General features: G+C 41.4%; 2 protein-coding genes across 5 annotated transcripts in view; one reads left to right on the top strand and one right to left on the bottom strand.

Moving 5' to 3' along the window:
* The first annotated feature begins 239 nt into the window (after positions 1-239).
* On the top strand, positions 240-18,002 carry ctsa (cathepsin A). The gene is made up of 15 exons (XM_041891991.1): positions 240-348; positions 563-723; positions 1,031-1,142; positions 1,938-1,988; positions 3,586-3,672; positions 4,032-4,187; positions 11,495-11,586; positions 11,803-11,887; positions 12,239-12,330; positions 13,915-13,993; positions 14,516-14,664; positions 15,139-15,214; positions 15,467-15,556; positions 15,826-15,927; positions 16,722-18,002. Exons 2-15 carry the CDS (start codon positions 563-565, stop codon positions 16,803-16,805), a joined length of 1,416 nt encoding a protein of 471 aa, XP_041747925.1. The 5' UTR covers positions 240-348; the 3' UTR covers positions 16,806-18,002.
* Positions 18,003-18,037: 35 nt separating this feature from the next.
* LOC121577969 (phospholipid transfer protein) overlaps positions 18,038-19,105 on the bottom strand; it is a 59,675-nt gene continuing 58,607 nt past the window's right edge. For all 4 annotated transcript variants that reach the window (XM_041891987.2, XM_041891985.2, XM_041891988.2 and 1 more), the window contains exon 16: positions 18,038-18,943. In XM_041891987.2, coding sequence (XP_041747921.1) covers positions 18,848-18,943 — 96 coding nt within the window. In that variant the 3' untranslated portion in view covers positions 18,038-18,847. The remainder of the gene's footprint in view (positions 18,944-19,105) is intronic.

Genomic DNA, 19,105 nt, shown 5'->3' with positions numbered 1-19,105 from the left:
CCTAGGACCTTCCGTCAAAGTCACAAATCCTGCCTATTTCTACAATTTCTGATTTTAACCCTAACCATACTGCTAACCTTATGCCTAACCCTAACTTTTTTTTTTCATGAATTGTTACCCTATAGACAATTTTGACTTTGTGGCTGTGGTAACTAGTGACAACCATGTGAGGCCAAACGTCTGCGCACTGACTGCGCAGTTTGAAGCGCGCTAATGCGTTGTCATGTGACCAGCTCATCACGAGCAACAACCGCAAAAGTGAACACATGATTACTCCTTCCGTGATCTGTGTGTGCATAAGTACTGTGGCTGTTCTGTAACTACTTACGGCCTAATTCAACGAAAAAAGTAAGTGCCGGTTAAATACGTTCATCCGGCTCATTAATCATTCAGTGTACTCAAATACCAGCATACTCTTGGTTACTTAAATGTTGTCTATCTTGTTGCAATCACTGTTGGGATCTTCTCGGACTGAAACTAGCTAGATTGTCTTTCAAAGTCTAGACATGTCATGGCTTATTGCTAGTAAACTGATTAACGTTTCAGCTCCTTTTACTCCCAGATGTTTCATTTGGTGTTGTCCCTGCTGTTCGGAGCATTGGGGACTCTCGGGGCACCTGAAGTAGATGAAATAAAGTTCCTCCCTGGGCTTCAAAAGCAGCCTAACTTCAAACAGTATTCGGGATACTTCAATGTGGCAGACAACAAACACCTTCACTACTGGTGAGTGGGTAGCCTTCTCTTTTTAGCAATTATGACTAAGTCATGCCATACTAACTAGCTACATATTTACTTCAAACCTAAAGGGAGTATTATATGTGTAGGGCACATGACTTTAGCAATGAGGAAGTGTCTTGGGTTGAATATTTCCTCATACAAACCACGTGCCCAGTACGCTGCTTAATTTGGCACGCAGCCAGCTTATCACTTGAGTAGTTTTATATTTAATCAGCTCCTCAAGTTATGTCAACAGAATTCATGTGGGTATTACGTCCTACACGACTTCCATTCATGTGAATCTATCATGCAGGTTTGTGGAGTCTCAGAAGGATCCAGCTGGCAGCCCAGTGGTTCTGTGGCTGAACGGTGGCCCTGGGTGCAGCTCCCTTGACGGTCTACTCACAGAACATGGGCCTTTCTTGGTAAGGAGAAGCCAAGATATTTATCAATGGTCTATGGGAGAAATTATCTAGCTACGTTTTTCACTTTAGATCACCAATGATGTGTGATGTATTGTTGTCTCTACCTTTCTTTCCCTTTGTGCGGTTGTCTCTGCCCAGCTGCTGTTGTGTTGCTGCCATGCTGTGTTGTCTTAGGTCTCTCTTTATGTGGTGTCTGTCTTGTCGTGATGTGTTTTTGTCCTACATTTTTATTTTTAATCCCATCCCCACAGGAGACCTTTTGGGAGGCTATCATTGTAAATAAGAATTTGTTCTTAACTGACTTGCCTAGTTAAATAAAACCAACAGTCTCAGTTAACCCATACCTGTTTAAAAATTGAGTTTTGAGAAGTCGCCATCCTCTCAAAAGGAAACTCAGCCAAAGCACCACCCCACCCCACCCCCACCCCACCCCACCCCTTCCGCTAATTTCACCACGCGCAAAGCAGTCGCAGTTTAAGCATCGCCTTCGCCGCCTCATCCTGATGCGTCCAAATAATCAGTGATGAAAACCCAAACACAGGAACTACTGCTGCTCGTTATCCTATGAATTCAATCCCGCCGTGACAGATTCTTCGTTTTTATGCACAGAATCTGTCCATGAGAGATTAGATGACAACTTTCTTCAAATGCTGCTAGTATAATTCTCCCGCTAGTGTAAATGGTCAATCTTACAACTGAAATTAACATTGTCTTCCATTTAAGATGTTTTGTCATGTGTTGCAGAACCACTGCCTTGGCATAATCTTTGAACGAAGTCTGCTGTTCTCATTTCAGATTCAAAACGATGGCATGTCACTGGAGTACAACCCCTATTCCTGGAACATGGTTTGTTTCTTTCATCTAGCATTTCATCACCCAGATCTGTGTGTGCTCATGCCAACTCCATTGCTGTTATTGTCAAGCCAATGTTTGGTATGACAATGAGTTGGCATGATGGCACAGACTGGCACACACATACATGCATAAATACAGTTGAAGTCGGAAGTTTACATACACCTTAGCCAAATACGTTTAAACTCAGTTTTTCACAATTCCTGACATTTAATCCTAGTAAATATTCCCTGTCTTAGGTCAGTTAGGATCACCACTTTATTTTAAGAATGTGAAATGTCAGAATAATAGTAGAGAGAATTATTTATTTCAGCTTTTATTTATTTCATAACATTCCCAGTGGATCAGAAGTTTACATACATTCAATTAGTATTTGGTAGCATTGCCTTTAAATTGTTTAACTTGGGTCAAATGTTTTGGGTAGCCTTCCACAAGCTTCCCACAATAAGTTGGGTGAATTTTGGCCCATTCCTCCTGACAGAGCTGGTGTAACTGAGTTAGGTTTGTAGGCCTCCTTGCTCGCACACGCTTTGTCAGTTCAGCCCACACATTTACTATAGGATTGAGGTCAGGGCTTTGTGATGGCCACTCCAATATCTTGACTTTTTTGTCCTTAAGACATTTTGGCACAACTTTGGAAGTATGCTTGGGGTCATTGTTCATTTGGAAGACTCATTTGTGACCAAGCTTCCTGACTGATGTCTTGATGTTGCTTCAATATATCCACATGATTTTCCTTCCTCATGATGCCATCTATTTTGTGAAGTGCACCAGTCCCTCCTGCAGCAAAGCACCCCCACAGCATGATGCTTCCACCCCCGTGCTTCACGGTTGGGATGGTGTTCTTCGGCTTGCAAGCCCCCACCTTTTCCTCCAAACATAACGATGGTCATTATGGGCAAACAGTTCTATTTTTGTTTCGTTAGACCAGAGGACATTTCTCCAAAAAGTAAGATCTTTGTCCCCATGTGCAGTTGCAAACCATAGTCTTGCTTTTTTATGGCGGTTTTGGAGCAGTGGCTTCTTCCTTGCTGAGCGGCCTTTCAGGTTATGTCAATATAGGACTCGTTTTACTGTGGATATAGATACTTTTGTACCTGTTTCCTCCAGCATCTTTACAATGTCCTTTGCTGTTCTGGGATTGATTTTTCGCACCAAAGTACGTTCATCTCTAGGAGACAGAACGCGTCTCCTTCCTGAGCGGTATGACGGCTTCGTGGTCCCATGGTGTTTATACTTGCGTACCATTGTTTGTACAGATGAACGTGGTACCTTCAGGCGTTTGGAAATTGCTCCCAAGGATGAACCATACTGGTTGAGAGAGTGCAAAGCTGTCATCAAGGCAAAGGGTGGCTACTTTGAAGAATCTCAATTATAAAATATATTTTGATTTGTTTAACCCTTTTTTTTTTGTTGTTACTACATGATTCCATATGTGTTATTTCATAGTTTTGATGTCTTTACTGTTATTCTACAATGTAGAAAATAGTAAAAATAAAGAAAAACCCATGAATGAGTAGGTGTCTGAAATTTTGACTGGAGATGTGTATGTGTGTGTATATATGAGTTACAACAGGTGTGATGTTTTTAGATTGCCAACGTGTTGTACCTGGAGTCACCAGCAGGTGTTGGATTTTCCTACTCTGACGATAAGAAGTACACAACCAATGACACTGAGGTGAGTTGTTACCTGAAGAACCACTCCGCGTGACATGTTGAGGAACCTAGGACTTGATTGACTTATGAATTGTTAAATGGGATCGCTCGTAGCCATTTAGCAGATGCTTTTATCCAATGTGACTTATAATAGTGTAGGCATACATTTTTGTATTGGTGACCCCAGCGGGAATTTAGCCCACGACCCTTAACCAACTGAGCCACACAGGACCACCCATCAAGACTGACACATCAAGCCAAATGTTTTCGACGTGCATGATGCATCTCCCAATCCCTTCCGACAGCCATTTCCGATGAGTTGAGTCGTTGTTGGGACTGTACATGAGCTCATTGAGTAATATATTGGCTTTTCTTCTCTAGGTGGCCATGAATAACTACCTGGCCTTAAAGGAGTTCTTCAAAGCCTTCCCAGAGTACAGCAAGAATGAGTTCTTCCTGACGGGCGAGAGCTACGGAGGCATCTACATCCCCACCCTGGCAGAGAGAGTGATGGAGGACGCCAGCATGAACCTGCAGGTGAGAAAGAGATCTACAGATGCATCCCAAAAGGCACCCTATCCCCTGGTCAAAAGTTGAGCACTCAATGGGGACTAGGGTGCCATTTGGGATGCATCTGTAGGACTTTCTTCTTCCCTTCAGTAACTCCCCGACAAATCAGAATTAATTAAATGGGCAAAATCAATATAGGGGTTAACCTACTTGGCCTATTTGAGTGATAGGTTGAGCCTTCACTGTAATGCTTGTCAATCCAGCTCCTCCTGATCTAGGAGGTTGAGTTACCATGGGTAGAAGGGAGAGATCAAGAGTTGTATGTTTGGAAACGTCTACTAGCCAGACACGCTCCCCATTGACAGTTGTCGCTTTGCAGGGGTTTTCACTCAACACTGGTCTTTGAGGACATGCATTCTGCTTGGTTTAGCCTAATGCGCACCACTGCATTTAAAATTGTTTGGCATTTTAAGAGCAGTGTTTGGAGTTGTGGTACCTTTTCACCTACTAAATGTCTACTGACTAAATCCTGTCACGTAAGAATGGATGTTAAATGTTTTTTTCCTCCAGGCTTATGTAGGCTAGATTTATTTTCAGGAGCCCTCATAATCATGCGGTCTATATTCAGAACCACGTTCCTGTAAAGCTTAGAGGATCTCATGTTAAATATTGTTGAAGTAATATGGCTACAGGTTCATCTGCCTCACCTAAAGCCCATTCCTGTGGGAAGTTGCTATAGACCACCAAGTGCTAACAGTCAGTATCTGGCTATGTTTGAAATGCTTGATAATGTATGTGATATCAACAGAGGTATATTTTCTGTGTGATTTCAATATTGACTGGTTTATATCAAGCTGCCCACTCAAGAAAAAGCTTCAAACTGTAATCAGTGCCTGCAACCTGGTTCAGTCAACCTACCAGGGTGGTTACAAATAGCACAACAATTAAATCAACATGTATTGATCACATCTTTACTAATGCTGCAGAAATTTGCTTTAAAGCAGTATCCAAATCCATCGGATGTAGTGATCACAAAATAGTAGCCTTGTCTAAGAGAACCAAAGTTCCAAAGGCTGGGCCTAATATAGTGTATAAGAGGTCATATAAGAAGTTTTCTAGTGATTCTTATATTGATGATGTAAAGAATATTTGCTGGTCTGTGTGTAATGAGGAGCAACCAGACGCTGCACTTGACACATTCATGAAATTGCTTATTCCAGTTTCTAATAAGCATGCACCCATTAAGAAAATTAATGTTAAAAACTGTTAAATCCCTGTGGATTGATGAGGAATTGAAAATGTGTATGGTTGAGAAGGATCAGGCAAATAGGTCTGGCAGCACAACCGTACTGCAAATTGAGGTCATGTGACTAAACGGAATAAAAAGGAGAAACTATATATACTATAAAACAAAGATGAAAGTAAAAAGCTTTGGAGCACCTTGAAATGACATTTTGGCCAAATTCGGCTCCATCATTTATTGAATCAGATGGCTCATTCATCACAACCACACTGATATTGCCAACTATTTTAATGATTTTCTCATTGGCAAGATTAGCAAATGTAGTCATGACATGCCAGCAACAAACGCCGACACTACACATCCAAGTACAGTCCATTTGGAAAGTATTCAGACCCCTTGACCTTTTCCACATTTTGTTACGTTACAGCCTTATTCTAAAATTGATTGTTTTTTAAAACGTCCCCATCAATCTATACACTATACCCCGCAATGACAAAGCAAAAACAGGTTTTTAGAAATGTTTGTGAATTCTATTAAAAATAAAAAAGGTACCTTATTTAAATGTAACCCTCTCACCAGGCTCGAATTTGACTCTCACAATATTACCTTATTTAGAATATCTGAACAGCATGGGATATTAGGTGAGAAGGACATCTCCAATAAGAATCCCTATTGTAAACTTGCTAGGGTGAATGACAAATAGGGTATTAACTTCAGAATGATTATAGACTTGGTTATTGTTATAAGGATATGCTTTCCCATGCATTAAATGAAACTGAAACAGTAAATGACTCCACCAATACAACAGACATAAGGTTCAAGATCTATATTAATCAAATGTTCAATGTATCACATCAAAATAAATAAAAATTATAAACCCCAATGATTTTTCCACAACCCATGTCCAAATTATTTGCAAGCTTGCTTAAACCCTGGGCGCGCGTTGGAGCTCATAAAAAAAAAAATGACGACATACATAAAGTCCCGAAGTCCACCACACATTTTGTAGTTACTCACTACTTGTAGATAATGCCTCAGCAAAATATAGTAGTTCCGTGCAGGTGTCCTCACAAGATCCACAGCGAACACAGCTATCAATGCAGCCAGTACTCGGTAGCAGCAACAGACATCCGTTGGAAACCCGAACTCGTTGATCGTCACAAGCAATTCTCTCCAAGTCTTGCACGATGCTAGGCTAACCTCTAGGATGTCGAATGTCTCCACAATGCGACGGCAGCTTCAGTCTCTACTAGGTCTTTCTTAACGAAATAATAAACACTCTCTTATAGAAATAAAATCAGGATTTCCCTTTAAAAAAAACTCTGTAGATATGGTTTTGTTTTCTCTTTATTGTTTCCTTTGGTAGTTTTTCCTTCACCAACCCCACTAACGTCTCTCCTCTCCCTTCGTTCAACCTTTTCCCTCTCTTTTCTTTCCCAGCAACCAGTCCACTCTCCCATTGGCCACAACTTAACAAGTTACCTCATTGGTAACTTGTTAAGTTGGTAACAAGTTACCTCATTGGTAACGAGATATGTGGGAAACTTAAACTTAAAAGTAAACCAACCTATTCACTTGTAATTTTTTTTTAAACATTGCTTCAAAATAAATGCATTAATGACATTACAAATCAAGAGCTATTCGATCACCTTTTAAATCTAATACCAATGAATTATAACAAAACTCTATACTTGGTTTTAGCAAGGTATTACATAAATAAGTATTCAGACCCTTTGCTATTAGACTCGAAATTGAGCTCCGGTGCATACTGTTTCCATTGATCAACCTTGATGTTTTACAACTTGATTGGAGTCCACCTGTGGTAAATTCAATTGATTGGACATTATTTGGAAAGGCACACACCTGTCTATGTAAGGTCCCACAGTTGACAGTGCATGTCAGAGAAAAAACCAAGCCATGAGGTCGAAGGAATTGTCCGTAGAGCTCCGAGACAGGATTGTGTCAAGGAACAGATCTGGGGAAGGGTACCCCAAAAAATTCTGCAGCATTGAAGGTCCTCAAGAACACAGTGGCCTCCATCATTCTTAAATGGAAGTGGTTTGGAACCACCAAGACTTCCTAGAGCTGGCCGCCCGGTCAAACTGAGCAATCGAGGGAGAAGGCCCTTGGTCAGGGAGGTGACCAAGAACCTGATAGTCACTCTAACAGAGCTCCAGAGTTCCTCTGTGGAGATGGGAGAACCTTCCAGAAGGATAACCATTTCTTCAGCACTCCACCAATCAGGCCTTTATGGTGGAGTGGCCAGACGGAAGCCACTCTTCAGTAAAAGGCACATGACAGCCCGCTTGGAGTTTGCCAAAAGGCACCTAAAGACTCTCAGACCATGAGAAACAAGATTCTCTGGTCTGATGAAACCAAGATTGAACTCTTTGGCCTGAATGCCAAGCGTCATGTCTGGAGGAAACCTGGCACCATCCCTACGGTGAAGCATGATGGTTGCGGCATCATGCTGTGGGGATGTTTTTTAGTGGCAGGGACTGCGAGACTAGTCAGGATCGAGGGGAAAGCTGAACGGAGCAAAGTACAAGAGATCCTTGATGGCAACCTGCTCAGGACCTGAGACTGTGGCGAAGGTTCACCTTCCAACAGGACAACAACCCTAATCACACAGCCAAGACAACGCAGGAGTGGCTTTGGGACAAGTCTCTGAATGTCCTTGAGTGGCCTAGCCAGAGCCCGGACTTGAACCGGATCAAACATCTCTGGAGAGACCTGAAAATAGCTGTGCACCATCCAACCTGACAGCGCTTGAGATGATCTGCAGAGAAGAATGGGAGAAACTCTCCAAATACAGGCGTGCCAAGCTTGTAGCGTCATACCCAAGAATACTCGAGGCTGTAATCGCTGCCAAAGGTGCCTCAAAGTACTGCATGAAGGGTCTGAATACTTATGTAAATGTGATATTTCAGTTTTTTGTTTTTAAAACATTTCTAAAAACCTGTTTTTGCTTTGTCATTATTGGGTATTTTGTGTGTAGATTGGGGGAGGGGGGGTGGAACAATTTAATCCATTTTTAGAATAAGGCTGTAATGTGGAAAAAGTCAAGGGGTCTGAATACTTTCGGAATGCACTGTATATCTGACCAAATTATCATTTTAATTTCCGTAAAGTGAGTGTGGAAGAGGTGAGAATTATATTATATTGCCACTCCTATTTTAAATTTTAAGCCTACTAGAAAGTGTGTGCCCTTAGGCCTGGAGGGAAGCAAAAATTCATTCTGCTACCTAAGAGTAGTAGAGCCCCCTTTGCAGGCTCAAATAGCCGACCAATCAGCCTGTTACCAACCCTTAGTAAACTTTTGGAAATAATAATTGTTTGACCAGATACAATGCTATTTCACATCACAGTAAACAAATTAACAGACTTTAGCACGGTTATAGGGAATGACATTCAACAAGCACAGCACTTACACATGACTGATTGGCTGAGAGAAATTGATGATGACAAGATTGTGGGGGCTGTTTTGTTAGACGTCAGTGTGGCTTTTGACATTATCGATCATAGTCTGCTGATGGAAAAACGTATGTGTTATGGCTTGACACCCCCTGCTATATTGTGGATAAAGATGTACCTTAATGGAAGCCCCACCAACAAAATCCAGGTAGAATCAGGCATTCACCAGGGCAGCTGTCTAGGCCCCTTAACTTTTTTTTTTTTTTTAAGATAGAAAAAAAGTATCTAAATAAGCGTTATACAATTGTAAAGGTCAAATACACTACACTGCATTTCAAACAGTCAGCAATAATCTGATGAATTCAGGGCTTGTTAAATTATACCTCGGCTAAATATAAGCCTTCCACAACCATAAGACCCACTAATAATGTAATTATAGTTTAACCTGTTTTTAAATTTGCATTGAGCACTGATCTGGCTTTCAAGTCTGTCTGTGAAAAATAGCCTTTTTGTTACAAATGTATAACTAGAACCATGCATGATGCACTCACTAACTTCTTGTAGCAGGCATTATGCTATAGAAAATGAACACAGGTCTCATCAACAAGCCCACGTGCTAGTGGTTAGCCAGCTAATCTTTATATTTCAAGTTTAGCCAACTTGGATCTATTTGATAGCTAACAAGGTAGAACAGTTTAATTGTTATGAACACACCCTTCTGTCTGTTTGAAAAGCATCCTAGCCTGTCCACTTTGTTCAGATGCTGAAATCAAGTGGCCTACCTTATTTCTCAGAATGAGAACGAGTTGCCAATTCCTTGTATAATTGTGTTTTATGCTTATTGCACATTAGACAGCTAGTATAACAGTCTTTGGCTAAAATGCTGCTAGCGATACGTGGTACCCAAATGCCACGGGCGCGACAAACTGAGCAGTCATTTTTCAGAATCAATGTTCATTGATACTCTCGTTTTAGTAGTGTCTGCTCTGCGCGCTATTTGAGTAGTTGAGACATTAAAAAGGGTGTTTTTTTAGAAATTTTAACTTATCTATTACAGTCAAATAATCTCTCAATGTGTTTTGGTGTCCATATGACCGATTCTGTTGGACCAAACTGAGTTGAAACCGCCTGTCCGAGAGGAAGATGTGATCTTAACTTTGTTGAAAAATGTATGCACTCACTAACTGTAAGTCACTCTGGATAAGAGTGTCTGCTAAATGACTAAAATGTAAAAAGGTTGGCGTGAGTGGCAGTGGGAGGGACTTGGTGTGTGTGTGTGTAAACCATAGAGGAAGAGGTGACGCGAGAGGTTTCACACTCTTTAAAATCTTTATAAAATAAGGCCAATGTGTTTCTATGGGCTTATTTTGGACCTAAGCTTGTCGCCTGCCTTTGGGTTAACGACTCCCGTTGTTAGGGTAGAGACGTGCATCTCGTCATTATATACAGATAATTGGTATAAATGGGAAGATGCAGAGCGAAGGAGAAGAGACCGAACATACAACATTAGAACACGCAGACAAACGCTCATAAAAACCAAAAATAACAAAACCTTGATTCTTGCGATACTGGCATTTGGAATATCGCGCAGAAACATTTGAATTAATTCGATATATCGCCCTACCCTAACGACATGCCACTGGCTTTGAGTAAAGCCAGTATGTCTATGTATGCGGATGACTCAACACTATACATGTCAGCTACTACAGGGACTGAAATGACTGCAACACTTAACATAGAGCTGCAGGTAGTTTCAGAATGGGTGGCAAGGAATAAGTTAGGCCTAAATATTTCAAAAACTAAAAGCATTTTATTTCGGACAAATCATTCACTAAACCTCAACTAAATCTTGTAATGAATAATGTGAAAATTGAGCAAGTTGAGGTAACTAAACTGCTTCAAGTAACCCTGGATTGTAAACTGTCATGGTCAAAACATGTTGATACATCAGTAGCTAAAATGGGGAGAAGTCTGTCTATAATAAAGCGCTTCTCTGTCTTAACACTGTCAACAAGGCAGGTCCTACAGGCCCTAGTTTTGTCGCACCTGGACTACTGTTCAGTCATGTGGTCAGGTGCCACAAAAAGGGACTTAGGAAAATTACAATTGGCCCAGAACAGGGCAGCATGGCTGGCCCTTAAATGTACACGAATAGCATAACATTAATAATATGCATGGCAATCTCTCATGGCTCAAAGTGGAGGAGAGTAACTTCATCACTACTTTGTTTTTGTAAGAAGTGTTGACAAGCTGAATGCACCGAGCTGTCTGTTTTTTAAACTACTAGCACACAGCTCAGACACCCATGCATACCCCACAAGACGTGCCGCCAAAAGTCTCTTCACAATCCCCAAGTCCAGAACAGACTATGGGAGGTGCACAGTACTACATAGAGCCATGGCTACATGGAACTCTATTCCACATCAGGTAACAGATAAATACACCTTATGTGAAGAGAGACGCGCGCACACACACTACCCACACATACATTGTAATATTGTATGGTGGTATTATACATTTTATATGTAGTGGTGTAATGTTACGATGTACTGTTTTGTGTAATGTAAGTGCCTTAATGTGTTTGGACCCCAGGTAGAGTAGCTGCTGCTTTGGCAGGAACTAAGTGGATCCCTAATAAATACAAATAATCAGACGAACAAACATATTTTTCTCCCAGGGTATTGCAGTTGGCAATGGGATGTCCAGTTATGAGATGAATGACAACTCTCTCGTCTACTTTGCTTATTACCATGGACTCCTTGGGACAAGGTACTGTTATGGCGGGTTTTTTTTCTTCCCCTAATGTCATCTGTGAGTGGTCATATCCTGGTCCCAGATCTGTTTGTGCCCTTGCCAACTTAATTTCTGTCATTGCCAAGCATGTTGGGCATGATAGCACCGACAGACTAGCGCTCAGTCAGGCTATAGTTTTTCAAATGTACAGAATAAATGAGGACTGGTAACGTGGTTCTGTCTTCCTGGCAGGTTGTGGATTGACTTGCAGGCCTATTGCTGCGACAATGGAAAATGTGACTTCTACAACAATCGGAACCCCAACTGCTCCAGCAATGTGAGTCCATTTACTATGATTGATTCTCCATTGATAGCTCTATAGGATTTATTTACATTGTTCTTCGGGCACATTGATTCTCGCAATGGAAACGAGGTACATGTAATGATTTGAAGGCTAGAGGTGTATTCAGTAGTTGACTAGTTTGTGTAAAATTATCTTGTCTACATTCTGTTTTATTGTTGTTAGCACCAATTTACCAGGTCAAATTCCTGGTACATATAAATGTACTTGGCAAATAAAGATGATGACCAGTAGTAAATCTGACACATTTCCACTTTTTAAATCTTTCCCCAATGTGTTTTTTTTTCTACCTTTTTTTTATTTGGTATTGTTTTTTGTAACCCCTAGATTGATGAGGTGCAGGAGATTGTCTACAGTTCTGGACTGAACATCTACAACCTGTACGCCCCCTGTCCTGGAGGAGTTGGCCAGAGAGTCAGGTAAGACCAGCCACTATCCAGCCACTTCTCAGATTTCACTGTAGTCTTCACACAAGGAAAATCTTTCTAACTGCTTCAACATCTAAATGAAAATGCAATAACAAAGGGTTAACGCCAAAGTTGCGGTCAATTCAATTCGGGAAGCAAACTAATTCCATTTCCAGATTTTCCTCATTTTGGAATTGGATTTTCAGTTTACTTCTTGCGTTGACTGGATTGAAATGGGATGTACCCCCTAACCTGCTTAGCACACAAGCTATGGTAATCAAACCGAACATCTCAGACCTGAGGGGTACACTACGATTTGAGGCTAGATGTAGGCTGGGTTTTCTAAAGCTAGCCAGCTTCAGTTAGCTTCACATTCCAGCTCAGGCTCCATCCGTACGACTACGGTGGATATTGCTCGTCCGCCTGCCGCTACCTCTAGCAGGCTTGTAACTGTGCGTGCGAGTCGCACGTGGCTAGTGAAACGCGTAACTCCTCATTGAGACGATGCTGAAACATCAATTCATGGGCAAGTCGGTGCCACATTTTTCATTTGTGCCGAAATCAAAAAGAAGAAACACTATATTGCAAATTCAGCAGACTATGGTGTAAAATAGGCTCTTAGAAGAGCCGTCTTTATTTTATTACTTATCGTTAATGTATCATTGCTTATCAATTCACAAGTACCTTTTTCCCCCCACTCCTACGATACGTTTTACTGTGTGAGAAGTTTCAAATACATTGTCATTACTAAATGTGATCTGTATTTTAAAACACAAATTGGATTGATAAAATATTTAATTGGTTATCTTCCTCAAATGAAGGGGATGCTGACGCAATATTAATATAACTCGTGGCTCAGTCACTTCATTCAGGATAAATGGAGTTGGCTCCGAGATGTTGGTCTGCCCGGGATTAGGTTCCTTCTGAAGGATTCGTTGCCATAGAAATGTACCTATTTAAAAGGTGAACCACTTTCGTTGGTACCGGTTGAACTGACCAAAGTTGCCTCTAACTCCTCACACCACGTGTGTAGTACAGGGCTCTGCATACAGTAGTTCCTAACTCCTCACACCACGTGTGTAGTATAGGGCTCTGCATACAGTAGTTCCTAACTCCTCACACCACGTGTGTAGTATAGGGCTCTGCATACAGTAGTTCCTAACTCCTCACACCACGTGTGTAGTACAGGGCTCTGCATACAGTAGTTCCTAACTCCTCACACCACGTGTGTAGTCAGGGCTCTGCATACAGTAGTTCCTAACTCCTCACACCACGTGTGTAGTATAGGACTCTGCATACAGTAGTTCCTAACTCCTCACACCACGTGTGTAGTACAGGGCTCTGCATAGGTCAAGCCAGTAGCTTCTACTGCAGATGTGTTCTGTTCTCTGACGTGTTAATGTGTTCTGTTCTCTGACGTGTTAATGTGTTCTGTTCTCTGACGTGTTAATGTGTTCTGTTCTCTGACGTGTTAACGTGTTCTGTTCTCTGACGTGTTAATGTGTTCTGTTCTCTGACGTGTTAATGTGTTCTGTTCTCTGACGTGTTAATGTGTTCTGTTCTCTGACGTGTTAATGTGTTCTGTTCTCTGTGCAGCATTGACAATGGGCACCTGGTGATTCGAGATCTGGGGAATAGTTTCATCAACCATGAAAGGACTCAACTGTGGAACCAGGTAAAAATGAATTTATTGTAGAGGAATACATTGGGCTGAGGACCTGTTTTCAAGTGTGCTTTGAATGTTGTTGTTTAAAAAAAATATTTGGATCTTCACGTTCTAGCTGATTTTTGTTATAATTATGTATTAGTTGTACACAATGGTAATTTCTAGTTTGGGGTGTTTTTCAGTCCCTTTTAGTATGAATTTCTCATTAAGGCTGGGTGTATATACTCCACCAAGCAGTCTCCGTAGCAAAACGTTACCAGAGCGTGCATAGTTGCAACCTAAAACATGTACCAAAATGTCCGTAAGGAACCTGTCTATACGATGCATGATTACAGCACTGTATGGGAAGAGTATGTGTAGTGCAGGGTTGACTAATTCGAAGGGGTATGAATATTTTCTGAAGGCATATCAAGTCTTTCATTTTTAAATTCAAATCACTTCCTGAATTGACTGACTTCAAATTGACCCTAACCCGGGTCAAGTAGAGCGTATATCCAGCCTTAGTTGTGTACCTCTCTGTTGGTCTCGTAGAAGCTGAAGGGTGTGGCGTCTCTGTACAAGCGTGTGAGGCTGGACCCTCCCTGCACCAACTCGACCCCGTCTACCCTGTACCTGAACAACCCCTACGTCAAAGCAGCCCTCCACATCTCCCCCTCCGCTCTGCCCTGGGTGGTATGCAGGTAAGTGAGGGGTGTTTACATTATTAGGTACTAGGATGAGGAAACTTGACTCACGGCTCTCTAATGTTCAGTGGGTAGATAATACAGGTCATACATCCAGGTCTTGACATTGACCAATATGAATGACCCCTTTACAGGACGAGGTGTTTAGTACAACGTCATTTGGTGCGTTCTTTAGATTACCTACGAGAATGTGAGTGGGGCAGAGCTGTATTGCACTGTCTTGGTTACGCGTCCACCATAGTTGTTGGAACCAGTGTGATATGGGTCGGCACTATAGTGTGAAAAGGGTATCAGCGATGGGGCCAATGAAAGGTGATTGGTTCGGAGAGCAACAAACTTGCGTTGGGTTAAATTGTTTAATTGATACCACTTTGTGGTTCAGACGGGACCTGTTTCCCCATCACTGCATCAACGTAAATGTCTTAACTATCCTGACTAAAAGTTTGGTTGTGTTGATCTCTGCTGTTACAGTGCTGAGGTAAATCTGAACTACAACCGGCTGTACATGGATGTGAGGAAGCAGTACCTGAAGCTGTTGGGAGCTCTGGTGAGCTTGCTAAAGTATTTTCTTCCATATACTGTGCTTGACTAAGCTTGCATGGAATAATGGAGCCAATATAATAGTCCCAAAAGTGCAAACCCTGCACCAAACCTGGCACTCCAGGCAGGCTCCAACACTTGAGGTGTGTTTGTGTGTATATATATATATATTATGTATGTGTGTGTGTATGAACCCAGGTCTGACTGTGATTAGTGGTCTTGGCAGTAGTGATAGACATGTCGTCCATCTGTCTTGTAGAAGTACAGAGTGCTGGTGTACAATGGAGACGTAGACATGGCCTGCAACTTCCTTGGGGACGAGTGGTTCGTGGAGTCTCTCCAGCAGGAGGTATATTAACCTTTTTTACCTTCTGCAAGACACTACATGACAAAGGAAGGAAAAACAGAACACTGAATAGAAATGAGGCTGCTGGTGTCATGTCTGGTTCTATGTGCACCGTGGTGAAGTTTTCATTGAGTACAGATCTAGGATCAGATTCCCCTCCCACAATCCATTTAGTGGGGAAAATGCTAAACTGACGCAAGATCAGGAACAACTTCCCTCCACTCCGTTCTATGCTGTGGCTTGACCCCTGGCTCTGGCCCGTCTCTCCCCAGGTCCAGGTGAAGAGGAGGCCTTGGGTCTACTACACCGGCGAGAGCCAGCAGGTGGGCGGCTTCGTCAAGGAGTTCTCCAACCTGGCCTTCCTCACCGTCAAGGTAACGATGCAACCAAATAGAATTGGAACCTGTATTCCATTATCATATTTACCTGTGGATGTACAGATTTCTGGCTGCAAGGACTATCATTTGGAACATAAATTCCATAAACAATTCCACTAAACAAACACACACTAAAGTCATTAATTAATAACCCCTTGCCCTCTCCACTAGTCCCTAGCCTGTTTGCAGATCTGTGGTGAACAGCAATATCTTGCAGGCTCCTCTAAGCTCCAGTAGGTGGCGCAATTGTAACACCACAATACTTTGAATTAGCTCACTTCACTGAGCTAAAGGCTAGGCAAGTCTTCAGATCTCAGGCAAGACAATGGTTCACAGAACAATCTGTCACATTCACCAAACCGCTTCCTCCTGTCCCTTAGACCAAAGGAATGGAGGATTGTAGGGGATTTTTGCTAGATGTTTCCGACCAGACAAGTGTTTTGCTGCCATGTATACAGTACATTGTAGCCTGCATTCCAATCACTGCAGTAAAAAGCTTCTGACATTCCTCTCTTGGAAGCAGGTACTGTGGTAAGACACCCATTTATCTTAACATGTAGCATCGGGCTACAGAGAACATGTTCATAGTCCTGTCTGGAAAAATATGGGAAGTGCTTTAAACCAGGGTTGTGTTCATTAGACACCAAATGGATGAAAACGGACTGAAACTGTGAGGTCTTTATTATTCTGTTGCAAAACATTTTAAAGTGTTTTCCTTTGCGTTCCCTAATGAACATGACCCAATTCACCGGCAGATTGCCAATCAACTTTCTCCTTTTGTTTATCAACAGGGTTCAGGCCACATGGTCCCCACAGACAAGCCCATCGCTGCCTTTACCATGTTCTCTCGCTTCATCAAGAAACAGCCTTACTGATCTGAGGCCTGCTGTGAACAAAGCCTGCAGGAAAGGCTCTTTCTCATTTGATTTGCACTAGCTCATGGTGAAAAGCACTGGCTGGTATCCAACGACCACTGACATATTCTCCAAGTGTTTTGTTAGCCTGGTCCCAGATCTGTTTATGCCGTTTCGTCAACCATGGGAGTTGGCTGGCTATACAGCACAAGCTGATCTGGGACCAGGGCTAGTGTTTTTTGTATGGTGTCCGCTTCGGGTGTTTGATTCTGCTGTGATAAGACATGCTGCTGTAACCTGCCAGCTGAGATTGAATTATAAAGGCAATTGTGTGATTTTATGTATTTGTCGATTTAGGAGAAATTCTATTCCCCATCACATTGACTTCAGCTGTTTGCACTGGTTGATGTTATGTATTCAGCGTTCCATTGTACACAAGGCAATGGTGGGGTGAATCCTAACTTGCTCAAGTAAAATTCACTTAGTCTCCCATTGACATCAATGCATGACTAAGTGGTGCTACCAACCTTTCATTATAATGACAATGAAACGTTTGTTCACATATTGTTCTCCATATAGTGTTATTTTAAGAATTAGTGGATTATCCCATTAAAGATGCAATATGCAGAAATCACTCCGCCATTTCCTGGTTGCTAAAATTCGAATAGTTTTGTCTAAATGTAGTTTGTGACAACAAGCAGTCATTGTACCATCTAAACCTATGTGAAATATATTTTCAATAACCACAAATACTGTGTTAGAACCTGGTGTACAAAACCTGAAGTAAGATGCAAAAATGAAACTTAAGACCGGGAAGCATAGAAATAGCGCACATGGAACAGATCTATGCTTCTTAGACTTGCTTTCAATGAGTGACAGATCTACAACGCACATTTCTATGTGAATTTGGTCTGGTCGCCCAAAAAGTTCCATATTGCAGCGTTAAGTGGAAGTTGGGGGCAAATCCTATTTAATAGCCTTAAATACCTGCCTATGGAGTCGGGATCTGTTCATGGTCAGGAATTATTTTCTTTTGGAAAACACCACCTAGATGTACAGTAAATCATTGATTATAATAACTTCAGTTTGTTACTACTAGTGCCTCATCACAGAAATAAATACTTGTAATCACTTTGATCAAAAGGGAACATGTCTATGCTTAGCTGTATTCACATTGATTCTGCCATGGTTTTATAATAAACTTGACCAATTTTTTCACTTGTGAGTATGATTTGGCAGCGATGACAAGAAAATTGTTGTTTTGTCATTTTATTAATTGTCGACTGATTTATTAAACACTGTCATACTGAATGTAGTTACACATGTAAGGAAAGTATGTTGATTATTGAATACTCCGATTGCAGGTATAAAGCCATATTTACAAAGGGGTTTTGTTTTTTACATTCACTCAACATTACATTTTTTATGCAGTATTTCCTACCAGCTAGCTCTTCTGTGGCTAATGGTAAAGGAAGGTAGTTTTGTTTGTAGAAACATTTTGAAATTATTTTAAAGTTGAGAATATTGTACAGTTAAACATCATTTTAAATGGATGGTTCAGAGCTGCACAATTAATTCCTATGAAATTACAATGAGCATTGACATGACGATGGGCAATTATTACAGAGGTCAAGTATTGTTCTGAGTAGTGCAGTCACATATGTGCCATTCTGAGGCAAGAATTTCAATTTGAATCGATATGTCAACCTTGTTGATTTCTCTATACACTATCAAAAATAGGCAACAGTATAAAAGTATATTTTAAAGCACTTCTCAAAATGGCAACTGGATAAAATATACTTAAGTTGCGGTATTATTATGGCGATCGTAATACATAAGCATGATTTTAATTGTCCAATTTGTATCTCAGAAATTGGACACATGGTAGCCTAGTGTATTATCTTGGAGCTGTAGAAATATTTAGGATCTGCATGGTTTGGAATCTTTACAGTAAAGTCCACTACATGTTCAACAGGGAAGTGACATTGAAACGCAGGATTGGATGGAGTGTTATCTATAATCTAAGATGTATATCCTTGGCTATTGCAGGTGGAGAATCCTCTTTAGATGGTGTTCTCGGCATCAGCCTGGATTTTCCTTTCGATCATCTCCCTCAGGCCCTTGCTGAAATGTAGGTTTGCCCCGATGATGAGGTAACCCTGAAGGGTGAAAGGTCAAGGGTGGGGAAGGTGATTGGCTGCTGTACATCAACAGGGCCACATTCAGAAGCCAAACATTGTGGAACATTCCAGATGTGAAATGTTATGAATAGAGCCAACGTGATTCTTTATTCTACATGTCAGAGAGGTTTGTTCTAGACA

Source organism: Coregonus clupeaformis, chromosome 12 (assembly GCF_020615455.1).
Source record: "Coregonus clupeaformis isolate EN_2021a chromosome 12, ASM2061545v1, whole genome shotgun sequence".
NCBI lineage: Eukaryota > Metazoa > Chordata > Actinopteri > Salmoniformes > Salmonidae > Coregonus > Coregonus clupeaformis.
Note: the sequence above shows the minus strand (reverse complement) of the source record. Positions and strands in the feature narration are given on the sequence as shown.

Excerpts from the sequence above, each read along its gene's own strand:
- ctsa (XM_041891991.1), top strand. The coding sequence starts at position 563 with ATGTTTCATTTGGTGTTGTCCCTGCTGTTCGGAGCATTGGGGACTCTC. Across the intron at positions 724-1,030 it reads AACAAACACCTTCACTACTG|GTTTGTGGAGTCTCAGAAGG; the intron begins GTGAGTGGGTAG and ends TCTATCATGCAG. Across the intron at positions 1,989-3,585 it reads ACCCCTATTCCTGGAACATG|ATTGCCAACGTGTTGTACCT; the intron begins GTTTGTTTCTTT and ends TGATGTTTTTAG.